This window comes from Parasteatoda tepidariorum, chromosome 2 (genome assembly GCF_982258835.1).
Source record: "Parasteatoda tepidariorum strain Cologne lab strain chromosome 2, Ptep-v5.0, whole genome shotgun sequence".
NCBI classification, from domain to species: Eukaryota; Metazoa; Arthropoda; class Arachnida; order Araneae; family Theridiidae; genus Parasteatoda; species Parasteatoda tepidariorum.
The window spans coordinates 27763152-27782498 of record NC_141756.1 but is presented as its reverse complement, the minus strand read 5'-3'; the positions used below and the strand labels follow the sequence as shown (position 1 = coordinate 27782498).

Here is a 19347-nt window from a genome sequence, read left to right as displayed (position 1 = left end):
GCAATAATATTCCAGACAACAATTCTTAATTTTGAAAATAAGTAGTACTATGAGGTTTTTAGTTGAGGAAACATTTAGAGAGTTCTTGTTCCCTCAGAAATCACGTGATTTCGAGACGAAATAATTCTCAGAATTAACACAAAAGGACTATAGCTCAAGGACTTCCGAATTGATCAAAATTGATAATTTTTTTTCGGAGAATATGAACTGACGAATATCATCATTTTCTTAATCTGAATAAAAAAGAGTTTCATAGAAGGATACTGCTTCTTGTATCGCATGTCTTTTAACACGTGATGATAAGAGGAAGCAAAATTTGTGAATGAGATGAATGAAAAAAAAAGTGTACAGTTTTCTTTTACTAATTCGATAACAAAGGTATCTCGGAAATTATATAAATAACAAGAATCAGGTAGAAAAATCTATGAAAGCAAGAATATCTATTATACTAAAGTTTAGGACCTCATTGAAAAACAATCTTTCATGTTTACATTTAACCCTTTGCTGTCGTAAGTCTATTCTTAGCCACCAACGGTTTTTTACCGTTCCAGTCATATGTCAGCTTCCAGCCACCACAACAAAGATGTTGGCCACAGCTTAATAGCAAGCTACACATATTGCGGCACTGTGAAGATGTAAAGAGTTAAGATTGCTCTGTACATTCAAACAGAAAAACTAAAGGCGGAAGAAGCCAAGCTAATTATTTTTTGCGGCACATGTTCTAGAAAACCAGGGCTTCATATTAGAGACTGCTTTGAAAGATACCACACGATGGAGAGCTATGAAATATTATTTTTACATAAAATTAAAACATATTATTGTGCTACATATATCTAAGTTTAAAAAGAATTAATGAATTTTATTTTTTCTTCATAATCTTACATATTATTACTATGCCTCTAATGAAAATTAATTCCGACCAGCATGACACCCATGTATAAACTTAATACGATCACCAAGGGTTAATTTTATCATTGTCTAAAATCACAGGAAAAAGCCAAACGCCACCATCAACTTATCAGAAAGTATTTTATTTTCAATGGGTAGAATTTCAAAAAAAAGAGAAAAATACAGAGTATGTATGGTTGGATTGCTTTCTTTGATTAAAGTCTTTCACTACCACTGTTAATCAGCCTCTTCCAAATTCAGGTTATTTCTGGATCTTTATGGTCATGAAAAGATAAACCTTGACTAATTCACCCCCGTTTTCTTTGTGAAAATCGTTATTTTACTTCAATTGGTTTCATAGAATTAATTGAATGAAATGCACAAAATATTATTCATTGAATCACATGAAATCTAAAATTCTAAAGACCACAATCTTTCAAGAATGGAAAAAATTTAATTTTAAATTATTATTTTATCTTAAAAATACAATTTCGAATTTGATGTCTGACCGAGGGTTATAGTATTTTTAAAAAAAAACTCGTAAGTGTAACAGTAGTCTTAGAAAAGTAACATTTTGGGAAAATTATATTATAAGGGGGAGAATAATTAACAACGTTTACAAAAATTTAAAGTGTTTTTGAGGTTTGTGTGAGGTTGTTCTGAGGAGTTAAGGTTGATTTCAAATTTACTTCAAAATCAAATTAAAAAAAACAAAACAATTTTTCGTGGATTATAATCAAGGTGCATGAAGTTTTTTTATTCACTCGGTAGGATGTTTTGAGGTTTATAGATATCTACCTAAGAGCAACTAGCTTAGAGAGGCTGCTTTTAAGGTGTACACGTCGTTTTTTTGCACTTAAAGCGCATAAATACGATTGAGGGGTGAATAATTTCCACTGATTTCAACTAAAAGTAGAACTGAGCTGTAAATGAGGATAATTTCATGAGGTTTGAATAAGGTTGAAATTTAGGTTCATTGATCAGGTTATTATTGGTGTAAAACATAACTTTATTTTGCACCTCTGATTTATTTCTTTACACCTTGTCAACCTCAAAAACTCTTTATTTATTTTTTTGTAAGGGAAAGCATATTAAATTTCTAAAATTCATAAAAATAAAATAATTATTAAAATTAAATTATTATAAAATCAAATAATTATGAAAATAAACATTCACGGAGTAACCCTTTTATGAATATGCTGTATATTTGATAGCAAGCTCAAGTTATCTGTTGTTTATTTTCAGAGCTGGAGAACTAATCTTCATTTTTTCACTTCCTCGCCAACATTATTTGATGGCTGATAAGTTTTTTTTTTTTAATGTCAAACTAAAAGGCGAAATGATTGAAACCCATCGATATTATCTTTTATTCATCTATATTGATAAGACATAATATATGATCGGTTCTAACGAAATTAAAATAAACTTAGAAAGATGGATAACTCGAATTGTTTATCAGTTGAAAATCATAAAATTCAGTGACCTGACGGGACAAAAAAGCTGCATATATATTTTTTAAGACTATTTTATTCTCACATAAAAGTTTGTAGAAATGAGTGTTGCAAAAAACGGCCAATTTTCATGGAGTTGGAGATTTCAACAGTTGTCCTCGTGGCTTATACCGAGGGAAAGTATACCTGCTACGAATATTGAAGTTGAGGCTAAAACTTTAGGAGACAGCAAATGGAAGTTAGAACTTAATTTTAGTTCCAATTCTTATGAAAATAAACAGTATTTAGTGTTAAAGTTGCACCTGATCGATTACGATGAAAACTCAATAAAAGAAAAACTAGCTCTCAGTTTCCAGTACAAACTGCTCAGTTCCGATGGTGAGATTTTTGTGACTTCTGAAATATTAAACGAAACATTCGACAAAGGAACTGATTCAGCACTATATCAATTAATTGAAATAGAAGATTTAAAGAATCATTCACTTAACTGGTCGGATGATTTTTGTACTCTTATTTGTTACATGGCACATAGTGGATTGTCTCTGATATTAAGTAATACTCAGTGTATTGATTGTGACATCGAAACTATTCGTTATTCCCAAATCAGTTTATTTGAATGGCGTTTTAAGTTCGCAAACAGCAAAGATTGGTCAGTCCGTCGAAGAATATATGGACTAAGTATACCTCTTGAAATTATCCTCAGGTATGTTGGTGACAAAATTGAAATTGAAATTTCATCAAACATTGAAGATGATTGGGAATACGAAATAGGTAAAAGAATATGCCTCTTCAATGACATTGGTACTAAAATAGTTTCAGAAGATGGAGTCAATTCGTTTAGTAAAACAAATAAAATCTGGATACAGCCCAGTACTATTACTAAACATAACTTGAAGAAGGCGAAATGTTTTAGAAATGAGGAAATGAGAATAAAATGCGATTTTTTTCAAACGTCGTCCACCCTGATTAGTTATTCCAAAAATGAGAAGAAGAAAAGTGTCAGACTTGAGTCCTCCAATGCCGATTGTTTTATGTATCTGCAACATCTGCAACAAGACCTTCATAGTTTGCTTGAGGATGAGCACTTTGCAGACGTGCAATTCCGCGCTGATAATAAGATTTTCTTTGCACACAAAGCTATCCTGGCAGCCCGATCACCAGTGTTCTCTGCCATGTTTCAACAAGAGATGGTAGAAAGCAATTCTAGCATTGTTAACATTCTCGATGTTAAGTCTGAAAGCTTGAAGCTATTTCTGGAGTTTATATACACCGGAGATATTGGAGACATAGACGAAGAAATGGCCTTAATTATGCTAGTTATGTCCGATAAATATCAAGTAAGATCACTGAAAGAGAAGAGTTTGAAATTTCTGATGTCAGTGATATCTGTAAATAATGCTTGCAAATTTCTGACAACTGCTGACAAGGTACATTGTGATGATTTGAAATCAACTGTGATGGAATATATTCTCGAACATTCCAAAGATATTTTATCTTTGTTGGAGTGGCCAGAGTGGACGAAAAATAACATTTATTTGGCATCAGAAGTAATTTCGAAAATATTGAATAAATTTTAAAATAAGCCCTGAAGTAAATGGGTAAGTAATAATTCTTTTAAATTTTCTAATCAAAAATGGTGTCAAAGAAAGAGATAACAACATAAATTTCAATATTTTCATGTCTTTTTTTTAAAAAAAAAAAATTCCTTTTTATTTGTTTATCGTTACACATACATACGTAAATTGGGTCTTCCTGGTCAAGCAGTGTCACAGTTTTGCCAAACGAACGCTCTGTAGTATTACGGTTGCTGGTTCGAATCAAGCTGCAACCGTGGGTTTATCCTAGTGATGTGTGCTATTTGTTTTTCTACTTGATAAGGGATTTCTTTTTTTACCTATGACACCTATGTAATATTACAGGACTGTATTACAGGATACAACAATTAAATATAAGGAGTTCCATCTTAAGATTTCTTATTGTAAATGTTGAATTTAATCTTTAAAAACTAGTTTAGATTAATGTAAGTTTGATTTGAATTAGTAGAATTTGATTAATCGTTATTGAATTAGCTGATGGATAAATTCGATATTTGGCCTGAACTACAAAGAATAATAATTAAAAAAACTTTTGTTTGAAAAGAAACAACAACCTTAAACTGGTATTTTAAGACCAAAAATTAAAGTTTTACTTCATTTTAATAAATTTTTATTTATTTTATTTAATTTGTTTGTAAATATTTCGTGAAATAAATATGTAGAGGGAAAAAATATTGTTCACAGTTTCAAATAATTCAGGCTAGAGTGGAAAGAAGACTGCGGGGAGAATAAAACTTCGTCGATAAATTTTTTTGAAATTTTAGGTAACATTTGAAAACTTTTTATTAACATATTCGTGAAGAGAGCTTTAAGTCCTAAATAGTTTACTGATTTACTTTTTACTGAATTTCATGAAACATGTTCTTGAAAAAAGATTGTACATCAAATACATGCTTGAAAACTACTTATTTGATAGATTTTTTAATGTATACCACATTTGATGATTTATAATGCCAAAAAATATTTTTCAAAGCTTAAATTTATTTTTTAAAAAAATGCGATCAATTATATTAGAAGAAGGACTGCATAATATGGTGTTATGGTACTATTATCAATGAAGAGTAATAATTTCTCCTTTTTATTCTGTATACTGTTACCATACATGGCAACGTTACTTTTAAAAAGTAACGAGTAAAAGTACAAGTATTTTTAAAAAAAGTAACGAGTAAAAAGTTCTTATTTTAAAAAGGAACGAGTAAAAAGTACAAGTAAAAGTACAAGTACTAAACAAAAAAAGTAATGATTTAAAAGTACATTTCTAGGAAATCGAAAATTCAAAGTAACCTAAAATTTTACTGAATAATATTCTTACGTTCTTTAATGTTTTTGCAAAATTGTTGTTATTTATTTAATTATTTTTAATTTTGAAAGCTATGAACATTAATTTATTTTTAAATTCGGATGAATATTATAATATAATTTTATAATATAATCGTATAATATAATTTTAAAATCAAATATAATTTTAATATCAAACGTCTTATGGATTTGCACGAAAAAGAAATTCTATCTATTGATTTTAATTTTTAGTTTATTATTTTTATTTATTTAAAATACCATTGATTTGAAATTGTTTTACTCTATAGAAGCGCGTTTTAAAAGCACAAACTTAAACAAAGCAAACACGGTGTTTCATATAGCTTTGTGATCTTGAGCTAGTAAAATATAATTGCATGTGCAGTATAAGTTGAAACAGAGCAGTCTACAATTTTATTTGTAACAATGGCTAATGCTGAAGTCATGCGAGAAAATTATTTTCCGAACATTTCTGCCTAACGGAATAATTAAAATTTGTAAACGAATTTTAGTATCAGCGGCTAAATTAATACCTTCGAGATTTCAAGAGTTTAAATATTAATTATAATAATTTTCAATAGCCCAAATAGTTCTGAAGTTCTTAGAGATTTGACTGGGCTTTGTTTGACAAGGTCGGGTATAAACATAATTTTAGTAAAAAATGTACTAGGTAATAATGTATTTAGTAAAAAATGTATTAAGACAAAAATGTATTATTAGTGAGTTCAAAAAGAAAATTAAAAAACGTAATAACAAAATCCAACATTTTTTCATAAGCGCTCCACGGGAGCACTAGCAGGTACTGCAGTATTATATTTCACATATAATTCTTTTACGTTTAGATATCGATTCAAAATTGATATGCTTTCCGTTTCGACATTTGAGTAAAAAGTAAAAAGTTCTTATTTTAAAAAGGACTGTGTAAAAAGTACAAGTAAAAGTACAAGTACTAAACAAAATAAGTAATGATTTAAAAGTACATTTCTAGGAAATCGAAAATTCAAAGTAACCTATAATTTTATTGAATATTATTCTTATGCTCTTTAATGTTTTTGCAAAATTGTTGTTATTTATTTAATTATTTTTAATTTTGAAAGTTGTGGACATTAATTTATTCTTAAATTCGGATGAATATTATAATATAATTTTATAATATAATCGTATAGTGTAATTTTAAAATCAAATATAATTTTAATATCAAATTTTTTTGGATTTGCACGAAAAAGAAATTTTAACTATTGATTTTAATTTTTAGTTTATTATTTTTATTTATTCAAATTACCATTGATTTGAAATTGTTTCACTTTATAGAAACGCGATTTAAAAGCACAAACATAAACAAAGCAAACACGGTGTTTCATATAGCTCTGTGATCTTGAGCTAGTAAAAAATAATTGCATGTGCCGTATAAGTTGAGACAGAACAGTCTACAATTTTATTTGTAACAATGGCTAATGCTGAAGTCATGCGAGAAAATCATTTTCCGAACATTTCTGCCTAACGGAATAATTAAAATTTGTAAACGAATTTTAGTATCAGCGGCTAAATTAATACCTTCGAGTTTTCAAGAGTTAAAATAGTAATTATAATAGTTCTCAATAGCACAAATAGTTCTGAAGTTCTTAGAGATTTGACTGGGCTGTGTTTGGCAAGGTCGGGCATAAACATAATTTTAGTAAAAAATGTACTAGGTAAAAACGTATTTAGTAAGAAATGCATTAAGACAAAAATGTATTATTAGTGAGTTCAAACGAAAATTGAAAAACGTAATAACAAAATCCAACGTTTTTTATTTAAAATGTATTAAATAAATGCATAAAACTCGAAAATGAATGAAAATGACTTGCTAATTAATATTTTTATTCATTTTGCAAAATAATTGCATTTCGAAAGTGGTGTCACTGAGTCTGCTGCGAGAATTTCTCAGAACGTGTTTAGCCACGCTGAATAAGCGCTCCACGGGAGCACTAGAAGGTCCTGTAGTATTATATTTCACATATAATTTTTTTGCGATTGGATATCGATTCAAAATTGATATGCTTTCCGTTTCGACATTTGAGCTCATGTATGCTATAAATTCTACTGTCGCTGGTGATTGGCATGATGTTTTCAGCTTTAGAAAATTTAAATTCCCTGGGGTTTTTTTTCTGTTACGTTATTAGTTATAGCAGGGTGTTCAGCTTGGACAATTCTTTCCAATTTTTTTCGTAGCCTCCTCCCTAGCTTATTCTTCCGACCAATTAAATTTAATGCAAGGTACCAGACCTGCAGCAAACAATAAATCGTACTGCGATTTCACATCGCGAAACCTTTCGCAGTTCAAAAGAGCCGTCTTTTCCCTTTCAGGAGTGACAATTTTCAAAGGTCAATGTATTTAAACACGAAGTTAACAGTGAATACATATATATTGCACATTAATTTTATAAATTAAAAAAAACATAAGCATTTATTTTTAATTTAATCTTTTTTTTTTTAGAAAGCTTACCGAGTTTTAGAAAAAAGTAACGATTTCATTCGACATTTCCGTTGCATATACTTGTACTTTTTCCCTAAAAAAGTACCGAAAGTACAAGTAAAAGTACTAAATTTAAAAAGTAACGAAGTACAAGTAAAAGTACGTACTTTTTACTTGTACCGGCGGTACAAGTAACGAAAGTAAAAGTACTGCCATATATGACTGTTACTTAAGGAAAGCATTTTTTTTTAAAAAAAACCTAAATGCTTCTTATTAACAAAATTTGACAAGTCTTTCATTTTAACGGCATACATCATTTCAAATTTTTAGCAGCACTAGAAAATACTTTTATCAACCATAGTCCTTGATGAGAGCTTGAAATCCTCAAATCGTTAACTTTTAAGCTTTACTAAAACGTGTTCATGCAAAAACTTGTCCAAAACCTACCAAATACATGCTTGAGAACTACTTATTAGGTATATTCCTTAATGTATGTACTGTTTTGGTGATTTGTGAACCCAAAAAATATTTTTCAAAGTTTAAATTAATTTTTAAAAAAAATTGAAATTAACTATGTTAGAAGAAGAACTGCATAATTTGGTATTATGGTACTATTATGAACGAAGAGTAAGAACATCTCTTTCTTTTGTTTCTGTCTTGGTGATTTAAAGTAATTGTTTTTTAAGAAAAAATAAGTAAATAAGTGATTATTTTTTCTAAACTTTGCTAGGGTCTTTATTTTATCGTCATGCATTATTTTATTAGTTTTGAAGGCGTGTAGAAAATACAAAGTAAAATATATACATTTTGTTTATCTTCATCGCAATTTTCGACCTATATTCTTTAGATTTACATATTTATGAACAATGTATAAATTACTTTGTAAAACGAGTTAAATTTCTTACTTGTCCCTTTTTTTATTTTATATTTTATAACCGTCGTTGAACAGCCGACCTAATTTTATGAATTTACGACTACTAATCTTCAACTACGTTGCCTTGTAATTTTGAACCCAATCCAGAAGTAAGGGATCTCCTGGATTGAGTATTGGGATAAATGTTCGCCTTCGTGGAAGACTTCTTTGAAGGAGTTAACCCGTGTTTGCGTTATATGGAGAGGAAGACCACGAGAACCTCCCACGGTTAGCCTGACGGCAAGGGGACTCTATCCCATGATCCACCTACCACAGAAGATATTTCACGTCAGCACTGTGGTCGGTGCAAGTTGGATGCGGAATTCGCATCGACTGGGATTCGAACACGGTTCGCCTCATTGGAAGGCGAACGCGTTATCCCCTGAGCCATCGCGCCTCTACTTGTCCCTTTTTGGTGAAGGCAGAAATGACCTTGCAAGTTCTATGGAATTCAGTTACTTGCAAATTTAAGGTCGATTTCAAGGTCCGCCAAATCTATGCACATGTTGACTTGTCTTAAGTACTACTTATATAGTGTTTATTCACAGAAATATATACATTTATGGTTCACTGTTTCTACAAGTAGAATTTGTCGGTCAAACACTAAAACAATATCCTTCATTCAAAGAAATATGCTTGTCCTTTGACTTTCTATGCAAAGGTCTATAGAAAGTATTTATGTTCTAAAAGCTAGTGTGGAAGTAGTAGAATGCAAAATAATGGTCAATGCAGTGGTATGGTCAGTGCAGTCCCTTCACAAAAAGTATTGCCGCTTGCAAATGGATATGTTTTTCACAAAATTCCAGAGGATTTTCCGTTTAAAAAAACTTTGTTTTTCCAAAATACCATAACACATGTTTAAGAGTTCAAGATGAGGAACACATAGCGAAAATTTCAACGAAAGGAAAAATGTTAAATGTTAATGTTAAATGTTAATGTTAAATGTTAATGTTAAATGTTAATGTTAAATGTTAATGTTAAATGTTAAATGTTAAATGTTAATGTTAAATGTTAATGTTAAATGTTAATGTTAAATGTTAATGTTAAATGTTAAATGTTAATGTTAAATGTTAATGTTAAATGTTAATGTTAAATGTTAATGTTAAATGTTAATGTTAAATGTTAATGTTAAATGTTAATGTTAAATGTTAATGTTAAATGTTAATGTTAAATGTTAAAATTAACTGGGTCATAAAATCTCGTAATCGGGTAAGAACTCGAACAATCGACTCTTTTCCTGACTAAACTATTGGGCTGACTAAACTGTTGGGAGTAAGATTGTGGCTAATCCCTTTATATGTAAAAATTTAAATATGTTGATAAAAAGTGAAATGGAAAATGCGTTTTTCTATTCAGAGGAAGCACATTTTGAGTCTGTTTTCATAATATTCAATCGTCTTCTCCAATTAATTAAAATATTTAAGGTTAAGCTTTCAAATCATTAAAATAGAGTTTAAGTGGTTCAAAATTTAACCACTTTATCAAACGAGTATTCTTTTTTTACTTTTTTTATTTTTACATTTTCTTTATTTATTTGTAATTTGCTCTGTGGTCAGAAAATGTTCCCCTTTTTCCAGATTTGGATAAAGAAAATAGTTTCAATATTTTGAAAGTGCTGCCATTTTTCCACATTTGATAAAAGAAAAACGTTTCAACATTTTAGCTACCAAAGTGTTAAAGTAAAATTTTTTTTGTATGCTTTTGTGAATCGATACTTTTTTTTTAGCTTATTTTATAATGCTATATATGGTGTAAAATATACCAAAAACCGTATACAGTGAAACCTCCAGGAAAGACCACTTCTATGCAGCGAACCTCTCCATTACGACCACTTTTGAGAGACACGGAATTTTCTTGCATAGAATTTGTGTGGAAGAAAACCTTTAGGAGAAACCAATGAAACCTCTGCACCAAATAAGGAAAAGGTTAAATAAGGAAACTCAAAAAGTTACCGAAACAAAAATATTAACAGAGCAAATAAGTAGGTTAAACTGCATTCTAAATATTTGTGTGTGGCTCTTATTTAGAGAGCTTTTTTTGACAATCTCTGAAACAGATCTATAACCTCATGCTACAGTCAAATTGCACTTAGAGACTAATTTATTTATTTTTAGAGATTATTTTTGATTTTTTTGATTTTGAGATTATTTAATGATTTATTTTTGATTTATGAATTATTTTTATTGGATTATTTTAGATTATTTTTGGAATTTATTATTTAATTGATTATTTAATGGATAATTGAATGGATTTTATTTAGAACTAAAAGTTAAATCTAAAAAACGTTATTTTAGAAAAGACTAAGCATCTCAATTAAGAACACCTCTTCTGGTCTCTTAAAGCTGACTAATTTTTATGATATTAAATTAAATGTAAATTCAAAAACAAAATTGTTTATTTATTTAAAAAAGTTCAATCATTCATAATTGGTAAACTTTGTTTTTACACATAATTATATGAGTATAGGGATCAGTTCTATTAACGCTACACTTTATTCATCCGTCTGGTTCTTAAGACGTCAGCCTAAGTGGCATTTCCACACCAAGAAAATTACATCCACTAATGTTAAAATCGTTTGAGAAAAATCATGTACCTTAGATAACATTTTGAAGTAAATGGAGGTTACCTCTAAAAGCAACTAACTTCCAATTACGATCAATTTACTGTGGAACAGAGGTTGGTCGCTCCAATGAGATTTCACAGCATTTTTAATGTAAAAATCAGACGAAATTCCATATTGTTTTATGATTCATTGTTCAATATCTTCCCTCTGGGTATTGTGCAATAAAATCGGTGCTTTGGGTTTTGAGAAATATGCTAGTTTTTGATGTGTCCCAAGTTTATACACTTTTGTCTCCGAAAATCATTTCTCAACGGCTAAACTTTAAAATTTTTTAGAAAAAAATTCCGCAAAATATTGTACAAAGGTTGTTATTTTATTTTATATGCTAAAAGTTTAAATTGAACAATGCTTTATTACAACGTAAATAATTTATGACAACTTTTTTGCATTCCAAATAGTTGTAGTAAAAGTCACAGATCTAGGTCACAATCTAGGTCAAATCCTAAAGGTCACAAATCTAGGTGGGAGGAAAGAAATCTTTATTACAAATTATTAACCCTAGGCATTGTTTTTTCTGATAATCGTATGTCCAATTTTAGTGTGCAGATTTGTTATCTAGTGGAACTCTAGATTTAAATATTATATACTTGTTTATAGCCATTTCCATATTGATATAATTATATGTTGTCGCAATATTATTATTTTTTGCCTCAGTCGTTGAAATAAAAAATAATTTTATTTTCGGGAAGAATTAAAAAATATCCATGTTGCAGGTAAAGTATGAAATCCCGGCAATCTATAGAATCACTAGGCATTGTATACAATGCAGGACGTTTTTAGGCAAAGTATGAATAAAGGGTAATAATAGGTATAGATGGGAAAATGGGTAATAAATTATTACCCATTTTCCCTAGACATTGTATATCTGGAATGACAAATGTCATTTATACAAAGAATGAAAAAAGACTCTTGGGAATGCTATTATATAAAAAAAGAACATTTCTCAGAAATACCGTTGTTATTCTGAAAAAATAATGAGAGGGCCCTTAGTGAAAATTTATTCAAAATACGTAAGGGAAATTGAAAGTTGTTCACAATAAATTCATTTCGCATAAAAAATAAGAAATTAGGCTACTTGCTGCGACATGGTAAGCATAATTGATGTTTTGAGTTCCACGTCAATGCACTCGAAACGAATAACGAATAGTATATATATATATATATATATATATATATATATATATATATATATATATATATATATATATATATATATATATACACTGGTTATCATAAATTAAGGAAAATTCACAAAAATCGCGATAACTCAAGAAATTACACATGGAATTTTATGAAACTTACCCACAATATACAACACATAGTAAGGTATTAAACAACATAAAAAGAAATTATCAGACATTAATAGTAGTATAGAAATTAGCACATGTATAAAATAAACAAATTGGAAGTATCGGTTTGCAATAGAAAAAGTACCTTTAATATGGAATATGATTGCCTCTAGAAGCAATACAGCACAAACAGCGATTTGTGATGCTTTCAATTATGCGGTCTATCAGTTCAATAGGAAGTGAGAGCCATTGCTCTTGTAAAGCAGTTGCAAGCGTGGCAAGGGTCTGAGGGGGCGGATTGATGGCAGATACACGCCTCCCTAGAGCATCCCAAACGTGCTCGATAGGATTCAAGTCCGGGGATCGAGCTGGCCACTCCATGCGAGTAATTGTTTCCTGTTGAAGATAATCATCAACAATGCGAGCTCTGTGTGGTCTTGCATTATCGTCCTGTAACAGGAAGCAATCACCAATTGCCCCGGCATATGGGCGCACATAAGCATCAAGGATGTTGTCTCGATAAACCTGAGCATTCACGGTTCCCCTTGGAAAGACATGGAGGTATGTGCGCCCTCCTAAGGATATGCCTCCCCAAACACAGACACTGCCTCTTCCGTATGCATCTCTTTCACGGATGTTTGATGGATGATAACGGGTCCCAGGTTCTCTCCATATCAAATAACGTCTACTGTCACTTTCTAGACTAAACCTGGACTCATCCGTAAAGAGAACAGGCCTCCATTGATCTGACGTCCAGTGGACATGTTGTCGGGCCCACTGCAAACGGTCTCTCCTATGGCGTGATGTGAGCGGCACGCAAATGGCTGGTCGTCTCGCATACAGACCACCTTCGTGGAGCCTTCTGCGCACAGTTGACGTTGACACCAACCTTCCGGTGGCTGCAGCAAGAGAGGATCTAAGATGTGTCGGAGTAGCGGTTCTATTCTTGCGTGCACTTAATGTCAAATATCGGTCATCGGCACTGGTCGTAACAGTTGGCCGTCCTTGACTGAACCTCCTAGATGCCGAATCTGTGGTTTGAAATTGCCTCCAAAGTCTATGAACCACAGATGGACTCACATTTAGCCATCTGGCCACTTCTGATTGACTCTGCCCTGCCTCTAGTCTCCCGATGGCTCTCCATCGTAGTTCTTCAGGCAAATGATGCCTAGAGGTCATTATTACGAATTGGCTATCTCAGATTTTCAATGTCGCAATCACAGTAAAATTTGTGTGCTTTCTCTCAAACTTGGACTTTTATGCTCCAGGCAGATGACGTAAGCCGAGTGCAGCGCCACTAATTTGCATATTGCAATTTTACTCAGCTACTCTTAGTGGACAACATATGCAAATTTTGCACGGTTTGGCTTACTTTTGAAAGAGTTATCGCTATTTTTGTGATTTTTCCTTAATTTATGATAACCAGTGTATATGTAAAATTGTAGGAGGTGTCGTGGTTTCATCGACATGGTGTAATATCTCGGCAGATTATATAATTCTTCATCATGTAATGACCCAAGTTCTTCGGTTCATACCAAATCACAAAAGTGAAGAAGAATGATAGATACGTTGTGCTAAAAATCGGGAATCACGATGGATCTATTCACACTTCATCTTCAACTGATCACATGAAACCGTGGTCAGTAAATTAAAAAATTGTTTTTTTATTTTTTATATTTTGATTTTTCATTTTTTTTCTTCTTTTTTTTCAGGTAACTGTGTCTAGAAGCTGTTCTGATAGAAAATGCGGACATTTTGTTGTCAGGATCGCCGAGCTGTAGGAGTTGTAGTTTCAACGACATAATGTAATATCTCGTCAGATTACATCATTCTTCATCATGTAATACTTCAGAGTATTTCATCCTCCTCTTTGTCATTGAACGGCGCCAGCGAGTCTATGCGGGAAAAGTCCCGAATTTATAATTAACTCTTAACTTTCGTCCGCAGAACAATTTAATTTCTTATTCACTTGCGATTTGGCGACCACTGCGAGAAGGCAGCTCTAACCAATCATGTCATTCTTAAACTTATTTCTTTTATTTCTATTAAATGTTAAGTTTGATTATTAAATTATTGTTGTTATTTCATCTTATGCTGCACAAACTCCTACATATATATATATATATATATATATATATATATATTTCAATAACTCTTACAATGGACTGTACACAGAGCCGGATTATACCTTTCGTAGGCCCTAGGCACAGAGCCGGATTATACCTTTCGTGGGCCCTAGGGCATAACCGTTTTTGGACCCTCCCCTCCTTCCCCCACTCCTCCCCTCTTTTCAAAATATATGCTAAAATTTTCTTACTTATTTTTTTTACATTTTTATTAATATGGATTTTAATTTACAAATTTGTTTATCGAACTTTATCTGCAAATCGACATACTGCCGATATTGCAGTTGATATCGATAATACCATTATGATTAGTTCGATCGATAACTATGTTAAAGATAAACTTGTGAATACTTTTCCTAATGTTCACATTGCATTAAGAATATGTTTGTCGATTCTTGGATCAAATGCAGAAGGAGAAAGATCTTTCTCCAGATTAAAATTGATAAAAAATTATTTGCTTTCAACAATAAATCAAGATCGTTTGGCATCGCTCGCACTTATGTCTATTGAATACGACATTTTGCGTAGTTTGGAATTTGACAGCATAATGCAAGATTTCGTTGAATCCAAAAATCGCAAAAAAGTAATATATTAGATCATAAGATTCTGCAAAATAATTTATTACCGAAAAATATTATATTTTTATTTGTATCTTCATAATTTTGTGCAAAATGCACATGATGTTTTTAAAGCTAAATTATTTTTGTCAAAAAATTTTTTCTCCCAAGTTTTTCGTAGGCCCCTAAATTTCGTAGGCCCTAGGCACGTGCCTATAGGTTAATCCGGCTCTGACTGTAAACACTAATTATTTTATTTAACACTTTTAGTACACAAACATTTTCACTGTTGTATAGACGCATCCGCTTAATTGCGGAACTCAATAAACACTAATTGAAATATTTAAAACTCTAAGCATCATAAACATCTGGAAGTAGGCACGAACATCCCGCCCCACATTGACATGTTTACATTCAATTAACTCACTCTAATTTAATAAAATGCGATTAATGAAAATAAAACAAAAACACAATATAACAATAACATTGAGTCACACACAAAAACTATACATTAATAGGTAAAATACAAATTTTTGAAATGGGGCGTTTGAAAATTCCTGATTGAGTTTTCACTTTTACGACTCTTACATGTTTATCACTGCCAAAATAAAGCTCAATTACTCTACCTAATGCCAATTTTTGCGGGGGTGGATTTTCATCCCTTATCCTTTTTTACCATCCACTTGGATCTGTGTTGCAAATTGTTAAGGTATTGTATATGCCATTTCTTCCAAAAGATTTGAACTATTTTAGTTAATTTCTTCCAATTAGAAAGTTGATTGTCCTTATTGTGACTTAAATTTGGTTCTACAATAGTGTTTAAAGGTCTACCGATTAACAAATGAGCAGGAGTTAATGCATCATAAACATCAGAATCAGGTGACAGAGGTACAAGCGGTCGCGAATTTAGAATTCCTTCTATTTGCGTAGTAACAGTGAGGAATTCTTCGTAACTCAATCTGGAATTGCCCACAACTGTTTTAAAATGAAATTTAAAAGCTTTAACGCCACTTTCCCAGAGACCACCGAAATTGGGTGCTCTCGGTGGAAGAAAGTGCCATTCGATTCCCTCAGTTGTTAAATAGTTAGCCAAGCAATCGTCTGGTTTTACAACCAACTTATGTAATTTTGATAGTTCCTTGTTGGCTGCTGTGAAATTTGTGGCATTGTCCGAAAACAACTTAGAACATAAACCCCTACGAGCCACAAATCTCTTTAAACACGCGATAAAGGCATTTGAGGTTAGATCCGTTACTAATTCTAGATGTATTGCCTTAGTGACTAAACACACAAAAATGCAGACATAAATTATATGATAAATTTCCTTCCGTTGATGTTTGTACTTTATAAAAAATGGGCCACAGAAATCTGTGCCCGAGCAATTGAAAGGAAAATCAGGAGTTACTCTTTCGGGAGATTTCCCATTAACTGTTCAACTCCTAAAGGTTTTACTTTAAAGCAATCAATGCAATCGTGCACAATTTTCCTGCACGTTGCCTTACCCTGAACTGGCCAAAATTTTTGTCTAACATAATGTAGTAAAGCAGTAGGCCCTAAAAGAAAATATCGCTTGTGAAAGAACTCTAAAATTAGCCTAGTTAATTTATGACCTTTAGGCAGGATAATTTGAAATTTACTATTAAATTCTACATTAGCATGATTTATTCTGCCATTTACTCTTACCACTCCTTCTGCATCTAAAATAGGATTTAAATTTTTTATCTTACTTTTGTGTGGCACGTTTTGTTTAGCCCTTAAACACTTCAGATCTTCTGCAAACACTATACCTTGTACGTTTTTTATCAGAAAAATTTCACTCTTACTTCTTTCCTTCGTAGTAAGAGGCCCCAACATCCTATTTCCAGGATTCCCTACATTGTGGATAAATCTGAAAAGATAACTAATAACATGCAATACTTTAGAATAACTATTGGTAATATTAAGTAATTCAAGAATAAAAGGGTTCGACGTCATAGTAAGCACGGGTAAGTTAATTAGTTCTAAATGTCTAATCTCGCAGGTGAACTCATCATTTAGGATCGATGACGGAATTTCTCGATTGGGATACTCTCGCTCATTCAGAAAATCAGGTCCCTTGAACTACAGTTTATTTCCATTCAACTTCTCAGGATTCATCCCTCTGGAGATGAGATCTACCGGATTGTTCTCAGAAGATACGTGACGCCATTGTTGAACTTGTGTCAAGTCTTGAATTGATGCTACCCGGTTCGCAATGTATGTTTTAAGATGAAACGGCTCTTTCCGTATCCAGGAGAGGACAATCATCGAGTCACTCCACAGGAAAATGTCAGCTGATTCAAATTCTAAAGCACTTTTCACTTTTGTTAGGAGTCTTGACAAAAGGACTGCAGCACATAACTCCAATCTTGGAATGGTAACACGTTTAAGAGGCGATACCCTTGATTTACCACAAATCAAGTTCACTTCAAAGGTATCATCGTTCGAATATGATTTGCAATAAATGACGCATCCGTAGGCGGATTCGGAAGCGTCCGTAAATCCGTGAAGCTCAATATGCACTGGATTTTCTACTAAAATGCATATCTTAATACTGATGTTGTTAATTGATGGCAAAGCATTGCTGAAGCTTTCCCACTGTTGAGCCTCCATTTCAGGAAGCGGATCGTTCCAGTCAAGCTTAAGACACCACAATTGTTGTAAAAAGATTTTCGCTTTTGTGATCACCGGACCCAATATACCAAGAGGGTCGAAAATACGAGCTATTGTTGACAGCACTGATCTCTTTGTTGGTGGTACAGTACTTTCAATGGAGGTTTGGAACGAAAAATGATCGTCGGCAGGTTTCCAAATTACACCGAGTGTCTTTGTCTCATCTCGGAAATTACAGTTATTGTCAGACCCTGTTAATTCCGGGTTGTTGCAGTACCACTTGTGCAGGAGCATACCTCCACTATTTAGAGCCTTTGATAACTCTGACTGCAATTTTTTTGCTTTACTCAAGGAGTCAGCACCACTCAAAACATCATCGACATAAAAGTCTTCTTCTAACACTGGACAAGCTAGAGGATAGTTGTTAGACTCATCTCTTGCTAATTGCAATAAAACTCTTGTGGCTAGGTAAGGTGCACTAGTTGTGCCATAGGTGACAGTTTTGAGTTCGTACGTCTTAAATGGGTCATCTACTCCCTCCCTCCAAAGAATTCTTAAAAGTTTGGTTTGACTCTAATCTATTAAAATCATTCTATACATTTGTTTGATGTCTGCTACAAATGCATAAATATGTTTGCGAAATTTTGTTATTATTTTGAATAGATCTTCGTGAAAAACTCCACCATTATATTGTATAAAGTTGAGTGAATTACCTAAAGTTGTTGGTGAGGATGCATTAAACACGACACGAAGCCTTGCTGTCATTTTATCCGGGTGATAAATTCCTAAGTGTGGAATATAATAGGTTCCTGCTTCTTCCTCACATTCCGAAACTTCGGTCATATGACTTAATGTTTCATACTTGCGTAAAAAATCTCTATACAAAGCTAAATATTCAGGATCTTTTAAAAACCGATTCCACAGAGAATTTAATTTTTTAAGAGCGATATCTTTAGATTTTCCCAAACACCTCGGATCATCTTTTAATAGCATTTTTACAATATACCTCCCCGTTTTATCTCTTTTGACGTTTTCCTCAATGCGTGCGTGCGTGTGTGTGTGTGATTACTAAGCAATTATTTTAAATGTCCACACATCTAAAATAATTGCTTAGTAAAATTATAAAATTAAAAGGATCTTAAATCTTAAAACTAAACTTAAAAAGAATTATATTTTAATTGCAGACTATTCTTTCGAATTGATGAGAACTTTAAACAATCGCTTTCACATAATTAACTTAGCTCTTCTCTTATATATTTACTTTAATTGAATTGAAATGTGATCTTTATTTATAAAATGAGTCTATGTTGCGTAGTAATTAGCCTTTATGCAGCAGAAAATCAGTCAATGTAATAAATATTTTGAAATATTAATTAATCTTCATCCGGTCGTATGATTACATCTGGCTGTGACAATTCTAACAAAGAAGTCTGGATATCATAGATCACATGACTTGAAAGAATAACTATATGCTACATGTGAAAAAAACACTCACATGTCTCTTGGCAATGGTACAATGAAAT

General features: G+C 31.9%; 2 protein-coding genes across 2 annotated transcripts; one reads left to right on the top strand and one right to left on the bottom strand.

The window, feature by feature from the left end:
• The first annotated feature begins 2221 nt into the window (after positions 1-2221).
• Positions 2222-14580, top strand: LOC147814878 (uncharacterized). The gene is made up of 2 exons (XM_087157076.1): positions 2222-3937; positions 14223-14580. The coding sequence occupies exon 1, from the start codon at positions 2441-2443 to the stop codon at positions 3914-3916; it is 1476 nt and encodes a 491-aa protein (XP_087013202.1). The 5' UTR covers positions 2222-2440; the 3' UTR covers positions 3917-3937; positions 14223-14580.
• A 2713-nt stretch (positions 14581-17293) lies between these two features.
• On the bottom strand, positions 17294-18817 carry LOC147814877 (uncharacterized). The gene is made up of 2 exons (XM_087156524.1): positions 18423-18817; positions 17294-18377 (listed from the first exon to the last, which is right to left on the bottom strand). Exons 1-2 carry the CDS (start codon positions 18815-18817, stop codon positions 17294-17296), a joined length of 1479 nt encoding a protein of 492 aa, XP_087012650.1.
• Positions 18818-19347: the final 530 nt, after the last annotated feature.